Source organism: Panulirus ornatus, chromosome 46, assembly GCF_036320965.1.
Source record: "Panulirus ornatus isolate Po-2019 chromosome 46, ASM3632096v1, whole genome shotgun sequence".
NCBI classification, from domain to species: Eukaryota; Metazoa; Arthropoda; class Malacostraca; order Decapoda; family Palinuridae; genus Panulirus; species Panulirus ornatus.
This window is the reverse complement of record NC_092269.1, coordinates 20,664,590-20,684,757: the sequence shown is the minus strand read 5'-3', so window position 1 is coordinate 20,684,757 and position 20,168 is coordinate 20,664,590. Positions and strand designations below refer to the sequence as shown.

Sequence of the window (20,168 nt, the reverse complement as noted above, 5' to 3'; positions counted from 1 at the left end):
GCCCCTTGAAGGTAGCACTGTCTCTTTACAGTACAAATAATGTATGTAATTAGGAATAGGTAATTATATAGTGTGCATGGACAGGATGGGACACAGTGAAGCCTTGGCGATATTATTACCTGGTAGGGGCTGGAGGATAGGGGAGAAAGAATACTTCCCACGTATTCCCTTCGTGTCGTAGAAGGCGACTAAAAGGGGAGGGAGCGGGGGGCTGGAAATCCTCCCCTCTCGTTTTTTTTTTTATTTTCCAAAAGAAGGAACAGAGAAGGGGGCCAGGTGAGGATATTCCCTCTAAGGCCCAGTCCTCTGTTCTTAACGCTACCTCGCTAATGCGGGAAATGGCGAATAGTATGAAAGAAAGAATATATATATATATATATATATATATATATATATATATATATATATATATATATATATATATATATATATATATATATATATATATATATATATATATATATATATATATATATATATATACATATATATATACATACACATACATACGCATACACACACACACACACACATATACATATATATATGCATATGAAAAAGTAAGAAATAATACAGAAAACTGAAACTTCTAGCTTGAAATGAAATGAGAAAATGAATGTCACATAATGGTTCAACCTCTGGTTATGGAAAATGGAAATGTATATATATATATATATATATATATATATATATATATATATATATATATATATATATATATATATATATATATATATATATATATATATATATATATATATATATATATATACATTATCCCTGGGGATAGGGGATTAAGAATACTTCCCACGTATTTCCTGCGTGTCGTAGAAGGCGACTAAAAGGGGAGGGAGCGGGGTGTTGGAAATCCTCCCCTCTCTTTTTTTTTCAATTTTCCAAAAGAAGGAACAGAGGGGGCCAGGTGAGGATATTCCAAAAAAGGCCCAGTCCTCTGTTCTTAACGCTACCTCGCTAACGCGGGAAATGGCGAATAGTTAAAAAAAAAAAAAATATATATATACATATGAAAAATGTAAGAAACAATTTAGAAAACTGAAACTTCTAGCTTGAAATGAATGAAAAAAATGAATGTCACATAATGGTTCAACCTCTGGCTATGGAAAAAAGGAAATGTAGAATTTATTTACACAAACGTCAATAGCAGTTCTCATCAATTTAACCACTGTATCAATAAGCTTCAATGTCTAAGCTACATTTTTCTCCAATTTCACTATTTTCCTTCACATTTTCAATTGTGTCTGAAGGTTCTACTTCAAGAGTGATTGTTTTTCCAGTAAGGGTCTTCACATCTTGGTTACATCCACACACATTTAGGCACCCCACTCTGAGCCTTCGAGGAGTATGCTTTACTTGTGGTGCTGACTTCCCTGACGACAGGATGATGAGGAAAGTAGAATATATGTATGTGTGTGTGTGTGTGTGTATATGTGCGTATGTATGTGTATGTGTGTGTGTGTGTGTATGTGTATATATGTGTATATTATCCCTGGGGATAGGGGTGAAAGAATACTTCCCACGTATTCCTCGCGTGTCGTAGAAAGCGACTAGAGGGGACGGGAGCGGGGGGCCAGAAATCCTCCCCTCCTTGTATTAACTTTCTAAAATGGGAAACAGAAGAAGGAGTCACGCGGGGAGTGCTCATCCTCCTCGAAGGCTCAGAGTGGGGTGCCTAAATGTGTGTGGATGTAACCAAGATGTGAAAAAAGGAGAGATTGGTAGTATGTTTGAGGAAAGGAACCTGGATGTTTTGGCTCTGAGTGAAACAAAGCTCAAGGGTAAAGGGGAAGAGTGGTTTGGGAATGTCTGGGGAGTAAAGTCAGGGGTTAATGAGAGGACAAGAGCAAGGGAAGGAGTAGCAATACTCCTGAAACAGGAGTTGTGGGAGTATGTGATAGAGTGTAAGAAAGTAAATTCTCGATTAATATGGGTAAAACTGAAAGTTGATGGAGATAGGTGGGTGATTATTGGTGCATATGCACCTGGGCATGAGAGGAAAGTGTTTTGGGAGCAGCTGAATGAGTGTGTTAGTGGTTTTGATGCACGAGACCGGGTTATAGTGATGGGTGATTTGAATGCAAAGGTGAGTAATGTGGCAGTTGAGGGAATAATTGGTATACATGGGGTGTTCAGTGTTGTAAATGGAAATGGTGAAGAGCTTGTAGATTTATGTGCTGAAAAAGGACTGATGATCGGGAATACCTGGTTTAAAAAGCGATATATACATAAGTATACTTATGTAAGTAGGAGAGATGGCCAGAGAGCGTTATTGGATTACGTGTTAATTGACAGGCGTGCGAAAGAGAGACTTTTGGATGTTAATGTGCTGAGAGGTGCAACTGGAGGGATGTCTGATCATTATCTTGTGGAGGCTAAGGTGAAGATTTGTATGGGTTTTCAGAAAAGAAGAGTGAATGTTGGGGTGAAGAGGGTGATGAGAGTAAGTGAGCTTGAGAAGGAGACCTGTGTGAGGAAGTACCAGGAGAGACTGAGTACAGAATGGAAAAAGGTGAGAACAATGGAAGCAAGGGGAGTGGGGGAGGAATGGGATGTATTTAGGGAATCAGTGATGGATTGCGCAAAAGATGCTTGTGGCATGAGAAGAGTGGGAGGTCGGTTGATTAGAAAGGGTAGTGAGTGGTGGGATGAAAAAGTAAGAGTATTAGTGAAAGAGAAGAGAGGCATTTGGACGATTTTTGCAGGGAAAAAATGCAATTGAGTGGGAGATGTATAAAAGAAAGAGACAGGGGGTCAAGAGAAAGGTGCAAGAGGTGAAAAAAAGGGCAAATGAGAGTTGGGGTGAGAGAGTATCATTAAATTTTAGGGAGAATAAAAAGATGTTCTGGAAGGAGGTAAATAAAGTGCGTAAGACAAGGGAGCAAATGGGAACATCAGTGAAGGGCGCAAATGGGGAGGTGATAACAAGTAGTGGTGATGTGAGAAGGAGATGGAGTGAGTATTTTGAAGGTTTGTTGAATGTGTTTGATGATAGAGTGGCAGATATAGGGTGTTTTGGTCGAGGTGGTGTGCAAAGTGAGAGGGTTAGGGAAAATGATTTGGTAAACAGAGAAGAGGTAGTGAAAGCTTTGCGGAAGATGAAAGCTGGCTAGGCAGCAGGTTTGGATGGTATTGCAGTGGAATTTATTAAAAAAGGGGGTGACTGTATTGTTGACTGGTTGGTAAGGTTATTTAATGTATGTATGACTCATGGTGAGGTGCCTGAGGATTGGCGGAATGCGTGCATAGTGTCATTGTACAAAGGCAAAGGGGATAAGAGTGAGTGCTCAAATTACAGAGGTATAAGTTTGTTGAGTATTCCTGGTAAATTATATGGGAGGGTATTGATTGAGAGGGTGAAGGCATGTACAGAGCATCAGATTGGGGAAGAGCAGTGTGGTTTCAGAAGTGGTAGAGGATGTGTGGATCAGGTGTTTGCTTTGAAGAATGTATGTGAGAAATACTTAGAAAAGCAAATGGATTTGTATGTAGCATTTATGGATCTGGAGAAGGCATATGATAGAGTTGATAGAGATTCTCTGTGGAAGGTATTAAGAATATTTGGTGTGGGAGGAAAGTTGTTAGAAGCAGTGAAAAGTTTTTATCGAGGATGTATGGCGTGTGTACGTGTAGGAAGAGAGGAAAATGATTGCTTCTCAGTGAATGTAGGTTTGCGGCAGGGGTGTGTGATGTCTCCATGGTTGTTTAATTTGTTTATGGATGGGGTTGTTAGGGAGGTAAATGCAAGAGTTTTGGAAAGAGGGGCAAGTATGAAGTCTGTTGGGGATGAGAGAGCTTGGGAAGTGAGTCAGTTGTTGTTCGCTGATGATACAGCGCTGGTGGCTGATTCATGTGAGAAACTGCAGAAGCTGGTGACTGAGTTTGGTAAAGTGTGTGGAAGAAGAAAGTTAAGAGTAAATGTGAATAAGAGCAAGGTTATTAGGTACACTAGGGTTGAGGGTCAAGTCAATTGGGAGGTGAGTTTGAATGGAAAAAAACTGGAGGAAGTGAAGTGTTTTAGATATGTGGGAGTGGATCTGGCAGCGGATGGAACCATGGAAGCGGAAGTGGATCATAGGGTGGGGGAGGGGGCGAAAATTCTGAGGGCCTTGAAGAATGTGTGGAAGTCGAGAACATTATCTCGGAAAGCAAAAATGGGTATGTTTGAAGGAATAGTGGTTCCAACAATGTTGTATGGTTGCGAGGCGTGTGCTATGGATAGAGTTGTGCGCAGGAGGATGGATGTGCTGGAAATGAGATGTTTGAGGACAATGTGTGGTGTGAGGTGGTTTGATCGAGTGAGTAACGTAAGGGTAAGAGAGATGTGTGGAAATAAGAAGAGCGTGGTTGAGAGAGCAGAAGAGGGTGTTTTGAAGTGGTTTGGGCACATGGAGAGGATGAGTGAGGAAAGATTGACCAAGAGGATATATGTGTCGGAGGTGGAGGGAGCAAGGAGAAGAGGGAGACCAAATTGGAGGTGGAAAGATGGAGTGAAAAAGATTTTGTGTGATCGGGGCCTGAACATGCAGGAGGGTGAAAGGAGGGCAAGGAATAGAGTGAATTGGAGCGATGTGGTATACCGGGGTTGACGTGCTGTCAGTGGATTGAGTCAAGGCATGTGAAGCGTCTGGGGTAAACCATGGAAAGCTGTGTAGGTATGTATATTTGCGTGTGTGGACGTATGTATATACATGTGTATGGGGGGGGTTGGGCCATTTCTTTCGTCTGTTTCCTTGCGCTACCTCGCAAACGCGGGAGACAGCGACAAAGTATATATATATATATATATATATATATATATATATATATATATATATATATATATATATATATATATATATATATATATATATATATATACACACACACACAGACCTATACATATATACACATGTGTATAATTCATACTGTCTTCCTTTATTAATTCCCATCGCCACCCCGCCACACATGGAATAACAACCCCTCCCCCCTCATGTGTCCGAGGCAGCGCTAGGAAAAGACACCAAAGGCCCCATTCGTTCACACTCAGTCTCTAGCTGTCATGTAATAATGCCCGAAACCACAGTTTCCTTTCTACATCCAGGCCCCGCAGAACTTTCCATGGTTTACCCCAGACGCTTCACATGCCTTGGTTCAATCCATTGATAGTACGTCGACCCCGGTATACCATATCGCTCCAATTCAATCTATTCCTTGCACGCCTTTCACCCTCCTGCATGTTCAGGCCCCGATCACTCAAGATCTTTTTCACTCCATCTTTCCACCTGCAACTTCGCCTCCTACTTCTCCTCATTCCCTCCACCTCTGACACATATATCCTTTTGGTCAAACTTTCATCACTCATTCTCTTCATGTGACCAAACCAATTAAAAACACCCTTTCCTGCTCTCTCAACCACACTCTTATTATTACCACACATCTCTCCTACCCTTACATTACTTACTCGATTGAACCACCTCACACCACATATTGTCCTCAAACATCTCATATCCAGCATATCCACCCTCCTACGCACAACTCTATCCATAGCCCACGCCTCGCAACCATACAACGTTGTTGGAACCACTATTCCTTCAAAAATACCCATTTTTGCTTTCCAAGATAATGTTCTCGGCTTCCACATATTTTTCAAGGCTCCCAGAATTTTCGCCCCCTCCCCCACCCTATGATTCACCTCCGCTTCCATTGTTCCATCCGATGCCAAATCCACTCCCAGATATCTAAAACACTTTACTTCCTCCAGTATTTCTCCATTCAAACTTACCTCCCAATTGACTTGACCCTCAACCCTACTGTACCTAATAACCTTGCTCTTTTTCACATTTACTCTGAAGTTCCTTCGTTTACACACCCTACCAAACTCAGTCACCTGCTTCTGCAGTTTCTCACTTGAATCAGTCACCAGCTCTGTATCATCAGCGAACAACAACTGACTCACTTCCCAAGCTCTCTCATCCAAAACAGACTGCATACTTGCCCCTCTTTCCAAAACTCTTGCATTCACCTCCCTAACAACCCAATCCATAAACAAATTAAACAACCATGGAGACATCACGTACCCCTACCGCAAACCTACATTCACTGAGAACCAATCAACTTCCTCCTTTCCTACACGTACACATGCCTTACGTCCTCGATAAAATTTTTTCACTGCTTCTAAGAACTTGCCTCCCACACCATGTATTCATAATACCTTCCACAGAGCATCTCTATCAACTCTGTCATATGCCTTCTCCAGATCCATAAATGCTACATACAAATCCATTTTCTTTTCTAAGTATTTTTCACATACATTCTTCAAAGCAAACACCTGTTCCACACATCCTCTACCACTTCTGAAACCACACTGCTCTTTCCCAATCTGATGCTCTGTACATGCCTTCACCCTCTCAATCAATACCCTCCCATATGATTTACCAGGAATACTCAACAAAAGATATACCTCTGTAATCTGAGCACTCACTCTTATCCCCTTTGCCTTTGTACAATGGCACTATGCAAGCATTCCGCCATGCCTCAGGCATCTCACCATGAATCTTACATACATTAGATAACCTTACCAACCACTCAACAATACAGTCACCCCCTTTTTTAATAGTTTCCACTGCAATACTATCCAAACCCACTTCCTTGTCGGCTTTCATCTTCCGCAAAGCTTTTACTACCTCTCCTCTGTTTACCAAATCATTTTCCCTAACCCTCTCATTTTGCATAATACATCGACCAAAACACCCTATTTCTGCCACTCTATCATCAAACACATTCAACGAACCTTCAAAATACTCGCTCCATCTCCTTCTCACATCACCACTACTTGTTATCACCTCCTCATTAGCCCCCTTCTATGAAGTTCCCATTTACTCCCTTGTATTACGCACTTTATTTACCTCCTTCCAAAACATCTTTTTATTCTCCCTAAAATTTAATAATACTCTCTTACCCCAACTCTCATTTGCCCATATTTCTTATCTTGGTAATAGAGTTAGAGTTAATAATTTAATCAGCATTACTCCATTCAATACAATGATCATAGTTTTTAACGTGATTGAACAATGCATTTGATTCTTGTCCCGCTAAGTTTGTCAGACTTAACCAAAATGAGTATAGTATGAGAACGGGACAAGAATCAAATGCCTTATTTGATCACGTTAAAAACTATGATCATTGTATTAACTGGAGGAATGCTATCTCAGTTATTAACGCTAACTCTATTACCAAGAGAAATATCATTGAATCTTCTATTATTGAATACACAGAGAATTATAATCTTAATATTAGTGATGGTCTATACAAATTAGATAACTTTATTGTTGATGAAATTTGTAAAATGATATGTTTATGACCGCTCGTTGTATGTTTTGGACAATCACCTGTTTACCAAATGGCGTCCTAGCTTCGTTTCTTCGCTGTATATCAGTTGACTTATGTTTCTCTCTTGTGTCTCCCCTGATGATATGATTATTACACGAAAGTGCACTTAGGAACTTATCGTGTTTCATTTTCCTCGTGGACTTCTAGGAATATATATATATATATATATATATATATATATATATATATATATATATATATATATATATATATATATATATATATATATATATATATATATATATATATATACATATATATATATATATATATATATATATATATATATATATATATATATATATATATATATATATATATATATATATGTATATATATATATATGTATATATATATATATATATATATATATATATATATATATATATATATATATATATATATATATATATATATATATATATATATATATATATTGTCACAATATATCAAGTAGATAATCCTGAAAATGAAGGGAGAATTTCCGATTACAAGTTATAGTTAATCACAAGATAAGTGCAACATGGATTAACCTGTACGTGAGAAGTCTTGAGCCATAAGCATTATAACGCTAAGCTGCACTTCGACAAGGACATGGTCCCCGGGCCGTACCAGCTGGTCCACACTGCTGGGAAACTCCTGAGGATTCTTGTAGATGAGGCGATCATGCTTCGCCAGGTCACCGACTTCACGAAATAACCCAGATTTCACAAACTTGGGAAAAATCGATATATGTTAAAGCAAAGAATAGAAGTCGATAATTTTTACGTGAAGTGTATTATTTTCAGACTTTTCATATGTACTCTCATTAAAGTAACACCTTTACTCATGTTCACATATGTGAAGGAAGTGTAAGATATATAAGTAAAATGGAACACAGTTTTGTATGATTCCCTTGTAATTACATTAATGTTTGCTGATCGAAAATAAGTTTCCCAGTGATTGAAATATATCTTAAATAGTTTCCGTTTTTATTTATTGATTATTATGTCTATATAACTTGAACACAATATGAGCAAAGTGTATCATCTACATTGATGGGCTGACATATAAATGTTTGTCGTATTAAGAACATTTACACGACTAGTTAACCCTAATTCGAATTTCAAGAAACCATATCATATATTGTACCAAGAACGATGCATGAACCAGATTATCGAGTACCTGAAAATACTGAGACAAGACAGAATTCTTCTGCCATATCATGTTGACAGCTGGATCGTCCAGCACATCCCTGAGGCTCTGGTAAGGTTGTGGGATGTGCCTCACGGCCAGAAGGGACATAAGGTTACCAGCGTAGCTCCGTGTTAACACCAGCGTCACCATCATCCACACTCCCAACACAAGACGCTCCCAGTGCCAACTGGCCGGTATCAGGATATCTTATATATGAAAGATAAGCTTATCATACACCGAACAAGCTTCGTATCAAGGAGACACTCCCACATACACACACACACACACACACACACACACAAATACACATACACACATACACACACATTCAAACACATTCACACACACAAATACACACACACACACACACACACACACACACACACACACACACACACACACACACACACACATTCAAACACATTCACACACACACAAATACACACACACACACACACACACAAACACACACACACACATTTAGAATGTTGTATAACTTTAGAAAATGTTCGAGTGATTTGCCCCATGAGTGTATAACTCCCTTTCAGTACGTTAGAGCCAACACGGGGAAATTCCGTCACAAAGCTGTACGTTTACCGTAAATTAGTAAATGTATGTTTGCTGTACCGAGCTTCAGCCCCCCCCCCCCCCCCCGTCCCCTTTTCGAGAGTTAAACAAATCTATTTTTGTAGATCTTTGTGATGAAAGCAATTGCAGTACTATTCAAGGCAATGGTATGAGCTGTACTAACTAAGGGCTAAGACCTTATAATTGATGAGGAAATATTTACCAAAAGATTAACTGATGTTTATTAGCGGACGTTGTATCTTTAGCATTTTGTTTACCTTGTTGCAGTAGAACACGAGTAAATGTGAAGGCGTCTGGCGACCTCATACTTCGAGTTGTTGTCTTGAAGGAACATGAAATCAACAGGAGACCCCTCGCTGCCACCACCACCAGCAGCGTCGTCAGGATGGCCACCCACACCAGGGGCGTGAGGGGCAGCAGGAAGCCCCACGGGTCCACCTCTGGCCGGCCTCGACCAGCCAGGATCTTCCATTGGTCTTGACTTACTGGCCACGTGAAGTCCACCACCTCAGCACGGCTGCTACTCGTACTGAAGGGACCAACGCCAATATCTGCAGACTGAACATGTCATGACAACCTATGTGATTCATCAGGGAGTAACACAGTTTGAATTACTACGTCTTAAAGACAAAACAATTTTCTGTAAAATTTGGTTAACACGTCCAGGAAAATGAAGTAATTCTGACATTAATATGATTTACATAAAGCGCCTTTAAAAACAGATTTTCCTTTGTTAGGAATGCTAGACTTTAAGAGCTTAGATTTAAAAACAGATTTTCCTAGACTTAAAGAGCTTAGATTGTACCTGATTGGCAATAAGAAATATAGCAGTGACTCCTCCTCCCTCGATTATCAGTTCTACAAGAAAGACAAATTTAGAGAAACATTTATAATGGTTCATTCAGTACAATAACATCCTCACAGTGGCAATAGTTGCCGTCATTGTTGCTACTTGTATCTGGTAACAATTACTCCTGCGTTCAGCCTAACGTTATAATAGATGAATCAGGACACACTCTCATTCCTGTACACCATATACTACGTGCCATCCTACATGTTATCCTATATATCATCCTACGTGTCATCCTACATGTCATCCTACATATCATCCTACGTGTCATCCTATTTGTCATCCCTCATATCATCCTACGTGCCATCCTACATGTCATCCTATATATCATCCTACGTGTCATCCTATTTGTCATCCCTCATATCATCCTACGTGCCATCCTACATGTTATCCTATATATCATCCTACGTGTCATCCTCCATGTCATCCTACATATCATCCTACGTGTCATCCTATTTGTCATCCCTCATATCATCCTACGTGCCATCCTACATGTCATCCTATATATCATCCTACGTGCCATCCTACATGTCATCCTATATATCATCCTACGTGTCATCCTCCATGTCATCCTACATATCATCCTACGTGTCATCCTCCATGTCATCCTACATATCATCCTACGTGTCATCCTATTTGTCATCCCTCATATGATCCTACGTGCCATCCTACATGTCATCCTATATATCATCCTACGTGTCATCCTCCATGTCATCCTACATATCATCCTACGTGTCATCCTATTTGTCATCCCTCATATCATCCTACGTGCCATCCTACATGTCATCCTATATATCATCCTACGTGTCATCCTCCATGTCATCCTACATATCACCCTACATGTCATCCTATTTGTCATCCCTCATATCATCCTACGTGCCATCCTACATGTCATCCTATATATCATCCTACGTGTCATCCTCCATGTCATCCTACATATCATCCTACGTGTCATCCTATTTGTCATCCCTCATATCATCCTACGTGCCATCCTACATGTTATCCTATATATCATCCTACGTGTCATCCTCCATGTCATCCTACATATCATCCTACGTGTCATCCTATTTGTCATCCCTCATATCATCCTACGTGCCATCCTACATGTCATCCTATATATCATCCTACGTGTCATCCTCCATGTCATCCTACATAGTCATCCTATATGTCATCCTATTTGTCATCCCTCATATCATCCTACGTGTCATCCTACATGTCATCCTATATATCATCTACGTGTCATCCCATGTCATCCTACATTCACCCTACATATCATCCTATATGTCACCCTCATATCATCCTACTGTCATCCTACATGTTATCCACAACCATAACATGTCATCCTTACACCTACAGTCATCCTACATATCATCCTATGTCATATCATCATGTCATCCTACATTTCATCCTACGTGTCATCCTACATGTCATCCTAACATGGTCATCCTACTGCATCCTACATATCAACCTATATGTCATTCTACATGTCATCCTACATGTCATCATATATGTCAGTCTACATGTCATCCTACATGACATTCTACATGTCATCCTACATATCATCCTATATGTCAGTCTACATGTCATCCTATATGTCATCATATATGTCAGTCTACATGTCATCCTACATGACATTCTACATGTCATCCTATATGTCAGTCTACATGTCATCCTACATGTCATCCTACATGTCATCCTATATGTCAGTCTACATGTCATCCTACATGTCATCCTACATGTCATCCTACATATCATCCTATATGTCATTCTACATGTCATCCTACATGTCATCCTATATGTCAGTCTACATGTCATCCTACATGTCATCCTACATGTCATCCACATGTCATCCTATAAGTCATCCTACATGTCATCCTACATGTCAAGCTATATGTATGATCTCGTGTTTTCTTTTCCATTTGTTTTTTTCAGCATTTCTTAACTCACGTGACTGACACGATTTTGTGCATAAATGAATAGACAAATAAATAAATAAACAAACAGAGGGGGCCAGGTGAGGATATTCCAAAAAAGGCCCAGTCCTTTTATATATATATATATATATATATATATATATATATATATATATATATATATATATATATATATAAATATATATATATATATATATATATATATTGTTGGGGTGAGAGAGTATCATTGAATTTTAAGGAGAATAAAGATATGTTCTGGAAGGAGGTAAATAAAGTGCGTAAGACAAGGGAGCAAATGGGAACTTCAGTGAAGGGCGCAAATGGGGAGGTGATAACAAGTAGTGGTAATGTGAGGAGGAGATGGAGTGAGTATTTTGAAGGTTTCTTGAATGTGTTTGATGATAGAGTGGCAGATATAGGGTGTTTTGGTCGAGGTGGTGTGCAAAGTGAGAGGGTTAGGGAAAATGATTTGGTAAACAGAGAAGAGGTAGTAAAAGCTTTGCGGAAGATGAAAGCCGGCAAGGCAGCAGGTTTGGATGGTATTGCAGTGGAATTTATTAAAAAGGGGGGTGACTGTATTATTCACTGGTTGGTAAGGTTATTTAATGTTTGTATGACTCATGGTGAGGTGCCTGAGGATTGGCGGAATGCATGCATAGTGCCATTGTACAAAGGCAAAGGGGATAAGAGTGAGTGCTCACATTACAGAGGTATAAGTTTGTTGAGTATTCCTGGTAAATTATATGGGAGGGTATTGATTGAGAGGGTGAAGGCATGTACTGAGCATCAGATTGGGGAAGAGCAGTGTGGTTTCAGAAGTGGTAGAGGATGTGTGGATCAGGTGTTTGCTTTGAAGAATGTATGTGAGAAATACTTAGAAAAGCAAATGGATTTGTATGTAGCATTTATGGATCTGGAGAAGGCATATGATAGAGTTGATAGAGATGCTCTGTGGAAGGTATTAAGAATATATGGTGTGGGAGGCAAGTTGTTAGAAGCAGTAAAAAGTTTTTATCGAGGATGTAATGCATGTGTACGTGTAGGAAGAGAGGAAAGTGATTGGTTCTCAGTGAAAGTAGGTTTGCGGCAGGGGTGTGTGATGTCTCCATGGTTGTTTAATTTGTTTATGGATGGGGTTGTTAGGGAGGTGAATGTAAGAGTTTTGGAAAGAGGGGCAAGTATGAAGTCTGTTGGGGATGAGAGAGCTTGGGGAGTGAGTCAGTTGTTGTTCGCTGATGATACAGCGCTGGTGGCTGATTCATGTGAGAAACTGCAGAAGCTGGTGACTGAGTTTGGTAAAGTGTGTGAAAGAAGAAAGTTAAGAGTAAATGTGAATAAGAGCAAGGTTATTAGGTACAGTAGGGTTGAGGGTCAAGTCAATTGGGAGGTAAGTTTGAATGGAGAAAAACTGGAGGAATTAAAGTGTTTTAGATATCTGGCAGTGGATCTGGCAGCGGATGGAACCATGGAAGCGGAAGTGGATCATAGGGGGGGGGGAGGGGGCGAAAATCCTGGGAGCCTTAAAAAATGTGTGGAAGTCGAGAACATTATCTCGGAAAGCAAAAACAGGTATGTTTGAAGGAATAGTGGTTCCAACAATGTTGTATGGCTGCGAGGCGTGGGCTATGGGTAGAGTTGTGCGCAGGAGGATGGATGTGCTGGAAATGAGATGTTTGAGGACAATATGTGATGTGAGGTGGTTTGATCGAGTAAGTAACGTAAGGGTAAGAGAGATGTGTGGAAATGAAAAGAGCGTGGTTGAGAGAGCAGAAGAGTGTGTTTTGAAATGGTTTGAGCACATGGAGAGAATGAGTGAGGAAAGATTGACCAAGAGGATATATGTGTCGAAGGTGGAGGGAACGAGGAGAAGTGGGAGACCAAATTAGAGGTGGAAAGATGGAGTGAAAAAGATTTTTTGTGGTCGGGGCCTGAACATGCAGGAGGGTGAAAGGAGGGCAAGGAATAGAGTGAATTGGATCGATGTGGTATACCGGGGTTGACGTGCTGTCAGTGGATTGAATCAGGGCATGTGAAGCGTCTGGGGTAAACCATGGAAAGCTGTGTAGGTATGTATATTTGCGTGTGTGGACGTATGTATATATATGTGTATGGGGGTGGGTTGGGCCATTTCTTTCGTCTGTTTCCTTGCGTTACCTCGCAAACGCGGGAGACAGCGACAAAGCAAAAAAAAAAAAAAAAAAAAAAAAAAATATATATATATATATATATATATATATATATATATATATATATATATATATATATATATATATATATATATATATATATACACACACACATATACATATATACACATGCACATGATTCATACTGTCTGCCTTTATTCATTCCATCGCCACCCCGCCACACATGAAAATATCCACCCCCTCCCCCAAATGTGTGCGAGGTAGCGCTAGGAAAAGACAACAAAGGCCACTTTCGTACACATTCAGTCTCTAGCTGTCATGTAATAATGCACCGAAACTACAACTCCATTTCTACATCCAGGCCCCACAGAACTTTCCATGGTTTACCCCAGACGCTTCACATGCCCTACTTAAATCCATTTACAGCACGTTGACCACTATATACCACATCGTTCCAATTCACTCTATTCCTTGCATGCATTTCACCCTCCTGCATGTTCAGTCCCCGATCACTCAAAATCTTTTTCACTCCATCCTTCCAGCTACAATCTGGTCTCCCACTTCTCGTCGTTCCCTCCACCTCTTACACATATATCCTCTTTGTCAATCTTTCCTCACTCATTCTCTACATGTGACCAAACCATTTCAACACACCCTCTTCTACTCGCTCAGCCACACTCTTTTTATTTCCAACCATCTCTCTTACTCTATTATTACTCACTCGATCAAACCACCTGACACCACATATTGTCATCATACATCTCATTTCCAACACATCCACCCTCCTCCGCACACCTCTATCCATAGCCCACGCCTCGCAACCATATAACATTGTTGGAACCACTATTCCTTGAAACATATCCATTTTTTCTTTCCGAGATAATGTTTTCGACTTCCACACATTCTTCAACGCTCCCAAAACATTCGCCCCCTCCCCCACCCTATGACTCACTTTCATTTCAATGGTTCCATCTCCTGCCAAATACAATCCTAGATATCTAAAAAACTTCACTTACTCCAGTTTTCCTCCATTCAAACTTACCTCCTTATTTACTTGTCCCTCAACCCTACTGTACTTAATAAACTTGATCTTATTCACATTTACTCTCAGCTTTGGTCGTTCACACGCTTTCCCAAACTCAGTCACCAGCTTCTGCAGGTTCTCACACGAATCAGCCACCATCGCTGTATCATAAGCGATCAACAACTGACTCACTTCCCAAGCTCTCTCATCCACAAGACTGCATATTTGCCCCTCTTTCCAAAACTGTTCCATCCATATCTCTAACAACCCCATCCATAAACAGATTTAACAACCATGGAGACATCACACACCCCTGCCTCAAACCTACATTTACTGAGAAGCAATAACTTTCCTCTCTTCTTACACGCACATATGCCTTATATCCTCTATAAAAAATTTTCACAGCTTCTAACAACTTCCCTCACACACCATATTTTCTTAACACCTCCCACAGAGCATCTCTATCAATTCTATCATATGCCTTCTTCAGGTCCATAAATCCTACATACAAATCCAGTTGCCTTTCCAAGTATTTCTCACATACATCCTTCAAAGCAAATGCCTGATCCACACATCTTCTATCACTTCTGATACTACACTGCTCTTCCCTAATCTGATGCTCTGTACATGCCTTCACCCTCTCAATCAATACCCTCATATACAGTTTCCCAGGATTACTCAGCAAACATATACCTCTGAAATTTGAGCGCTCACTCTTATCTCCTTTGCCTTTGTACAATGGCACTATGCAAGCATTCCGCCAAACCTCAGGCACCTCACCATGATACATACATAAAAAAACCTAACCAACCAGTCAACAATATAGTCATCCCCTTTTATGATAAATTCTACTGCAATACCATCCAAACCCGCTGCCTTGTCGGCTTTCATCTTCCGCAAAGTTTTTAGTACCTCTTCTCTGTTTACCAAATCATTTTCACTAACCCTCTCACTTGGCACACCACTTCGACCAAAACACCCTAAATCTGCCAATGCATCATGAAATACATTCAACAAACCTTCAAAATACTCACTCCATTTCCTTCTCACATCACCACTACTTGTTATCACCTCATTAGCCCCCGTCACTGAAGTTCCCATTTGTTCCCTTGTCTTAGGCACTTTATTTACCTCCTTCAAGAATATCTTTTTATCCTCCTAAAAATTTAATGATACTCTCTGACCCTAACTCTCATTTGCCCTGTTTTTCACCTCTTGCACCTTTCTCCTGACCTCCTGCCTCCTTCTTTTATACATCTCCCAGTCATTTGCATTATTTACCTGCAAAAATCGTCCAGATGATTCTCTCATCTCTTTCACTAATAATCTAAATTCTTCATCCCACCACTCACTACCCTTTCTAATATGCCCACCTCCCACGCTTCTCATACCACAAGCATCTTTTGCGCAAGCCATCACTGCTTCCCTAAATACATCCCATTCCTCCCCCACTCCCCTTACGTTCTTAGTTCTCACATTTTTCTATTCTGTAATCAGTCTTTCCTGGTATTTCCTCACAAAAGTCTCCTTCTCAAGCTCACTTACTCTCACCACTCTTTTCACCTGAACATGCTCTCTTCTTTTCTGAAAACCTCAACAAAGCTTCACCTTCGCTACACATGATAATGATCAGACATCCCTCCAGGTTCAACTCTCATCACAATAACATCCAAAATTTTCTCTTTCGCGAGTCTAACGATTAATACGTAATCCAGTAACGCTCTCTGGCCATATCTCCTACTTACACACGTATACTTATGTATATCTCTCTTTCTAAACCAGGTATTCCCAATCATCAGTCCTTTTTCAGCATGTAAATCTACAAGCTCTTCACCATTACCATTTACAACACTGAACACCTCATGTTCCCCAATTATTCCCTCAACTTTCACAATAATTCCCTTTGCATTTAAATCACCCATCACTATAACCCGGTCTTGTGCATCAGAACTACTAACACACCCACTCAGATGCTCCCAAAACACTTGCCACTCATGATCTTTCTGCTCATGCCCAAGTGCATATGCACCAATAATCAACCATCTCTCTCCATCAACTTCCCATGCAGTCCTCACGTGTCGTAGAAGGCGATTAAAGGGGACGGGAGGGGGGGGGGGGGGGGGGGCTGGAAACGCTGTCCTTGTGTTCTAACTTTCTAAAAGGGGAACAGAAGAAGGAGTCACGCGGAGAGTGCTTATCCTCCTCAAAGGCTCTGATTGGGGTGTCTAAATGTGTGTGGATGTAACCAATATGAGAAACAGGGGAGATAGGTAGTATGTTAGAGGAAAGGAGCCTGGATGTTCTCGCTCTGAGTGAAACGAAGCTCAACGATAAAGAGGAAGAATGGACTGGGAATGTTTTGAGAGTAAAGTCAGGGGTTAGTGAGAGGACACGAGCAAGGGAAGGAGTAGCAATACCCCTGAAACAGGAGTGGTGGGAGTATGTGATAGAGTGTAAGAAAGTAAACACTAGATTCATATGGGTAAAACTGAAAGTTGATGGAGAGAGATGGGTGATTATTGGTGCATATGCACCTGGGCATGAGAAGAAAGATCATTAGAGGCAAGTGTTTTGGGAGCAGCTGAATAAGTGTGTTAGTGGTTTTGATGCACGAGACCGGGTTATAGTGATGGGTGATTTGAATGCAAAGGTGAGTAATGTGGGAGTTGAGGGAATAATTGGTATACATTTCGTGTTCAGTGTTGTAAATGGAAATGGTAAAGAGCTTGTAGATTTATGTGCTGAAAAAGGACTGGTTTTGGGAATACCTGGTTTAAAAAGAGAGATATACATAAGTATACGTATCAAAGTAGGAGAGATGGCCAGAGAGAGTTATTGGATAACGTGTTAATTGATAGGCGCGCGAAAGAGAGACTTTTGAATGTTAATGTACTGAAGGTGCAACTGGAGGGATGTCTGATCATTATCTTGTGGAGGCTAAGGTGAAGTTTTGTAGAGGTTTTAAGAAAAGAAGAGAGACTGTTGGGGTGAAAAGAGTGGTGAGAATAAGTGAACTTGGGAAGGAGACTTGTGTGAGGAAGTACTAGGAGAGAATGATTACAGAATGGAAAAAGGTGAAAACAAAGGACGTAAGGGGAGTGGGGGAGGAATGTGATGTATTTAGAGAAGCAGTGATGGCTTGCGCAAGACATGCTTTGGCATGAAAAGCGTGGGAGGTGGGCAGATTAGAAAGTGTAGTGATTGGTTGGATGAAGAAGTAAGATTATTAGTGAAAGAGAAGAGAGAGGTATATGGACAATTTTTGCAGGGAAATAATGCAAATGAGTGGGAGATGTTTAAAAGAAAGAGGCAGGAGGTCAAGAGAAAGGTGTAAGAGGTGAAAAAGAGTGCAAATGAGAGTTGGGGTGAGAGTGTCATCAAATTTTAGGGTGAATGAAAAGATGTTTTGGAAAGAGGTAAATAAAGTGCGTAAGACAAGGGAACAAATCGGAACTTCAATGAAGCGGGCAAGTGGGAAGGTGATAACAAGTAGTGGTGATATGAGAAGGAGAAGGATTGAGCATTTTGAAGGTATGTTGAATGTGTTTGATGATAGATTGGCAGATACAGGGTGTTTTGGTCGAGGTGGTGTGCAAAGTGAGAGGGTTAGCAAAAATGATTTGGTAAACAAACCTGCTGCCGGCAAGGCAACGGGTTTGGATGGTATTGAAGTAGAATCTATTAGAAAAGGATATAATTTCTAGTTTTTTTCAGAAAGAAGAGAGAATGTTAGGGTGAAAAGAGTGGTGAGAGTAAGTGAGCTTGGGAAGGAGACTTTTGTGGGGAAATACCAGGATAAGCTCAGTACAGAATGGAAAAAGATGAGAAATAAGGACGTAAGGGGAATGGGGGAGGAATGGGATGTATTTTGGGAAGCAGTGATGGAATGCGCAAAAGATGCTTGTGGCATGAGAAACGTGGGAGATGGGCAGATTAGAAAGGGTAGTGCGTGGGGTGAAGAGGTAAGATTATTAGTGAAAGAGAAGAGAGAGGCATCTGGACGATTTTTGCAGGGAAATCATGCAAATGAGTGGGAGATGTATAAAAGAAAGAGGCAGGAGGTCAAGAGAAAGGTGCAAGAGGTGAAAAAGGAGGCAAATGAGAATTGGGGTGAGAGAGTATCATAAAATTTTAGGGAGAATAAAAAGATGTTTTGCAATGAGGTGAATAAAGTGCGTAAGGCAAGGGAAGAAATGGGAACTTCAGTGAAGGGGGCTAATTGGGAGGTGAAAACAAGTAGTGGTGATGTGAGAAGGAGATGAAGTGAGTATTTGAGGTTTTGTTGAATGTGTTTGATGATAGAGTGGAAGATATAGGGTGTTTTAGTCGAAATAGTGTGCAAAGTGAGAGGGTTAGGGAAAATGACTTGGTAAACAGAGAAGAGGTATTAAAAGATTTGCGGAAGATGAAAGCTGGCAAGACAGCGGGTTTGGATGGTATTGCAATAGACTCTATTAAAAAAGAAGGTGACTGTATTGTTGACTGGTTGATAAAGTTATTTGATGTATGTACGAATCATGGTGAGGTGCCTGAGGATTGGCGGAATGCGTACATAGTGCCATTGTACAAAGGCAAAGGGGATAAGAGTGAGTCCCCAAATTACAGAGAAATAAGTTTGTTGAGTATTCCTGGAATACGATATGGGAGGGTAAACTATATTGAGAGGGGGAAGGCATGTACAGAGCATCAGATTGGGGAAGAGCTGTGTGGTTTCAGAAGTGGTAGAGGATGTGTGGATAAGGTGTTTGCTTTGAAGAATGTATGTCAGAATTCCTTAGAAACGCAATTGAATTTGTATGTAGCATTTATGGATCTGGAGAAGACATATGATAGACTTGATGGTGATGCTCTGTGGAAGGTATTAAGAATATATGGTGAGGGAGGCAAGTTGTTAGAAGCAGTGAAAAGTTTTTATCGAGGATGTAAGGCATATGTGCGTGTAGGAAGAGAGGAAAGTGATTGGTTCTCAGTGAAAGTAGGTTTGCGGCAGGGGTGTGTGATGTCTCCATGTTTGTTTAATCTGTTTATGGATGGCGTTGTTATGGAGGTGAATGCAAGAGTTT

General features: G+C 40.4%; 1 protein-coding gene across 1 annotated transcript in view; it reads right to left on the bottom strand.

Moving 5' to 3' along the window:
* Positions 1–20,168, bottom strand: part of LOC139763329 (probable glutamate receptor) — a 166,561-nt gene that overhangs the window by 27,892 nt on the left and 118,501 nt on the right. Inside the window, exons 4-6 of the mRNA XM_071689350.1 lie at positions 9,408–9,708; positions 8,551–8,768; positions 7,920–8,100 (exon numbers count right to left, since the gene is read on the bottom strand). Of these exons, the coding sequence (XP_071545451.1) occupies positions 7,920–8,100; positions 8,551–8,768; positions 9,408–9,708 (700 nt within the window). The remainder of the gene's footprint in view (positions 1–7,919; positions 8,101–8,550; positions 8,769–9,407; positions 9,709–20,168) is intronic.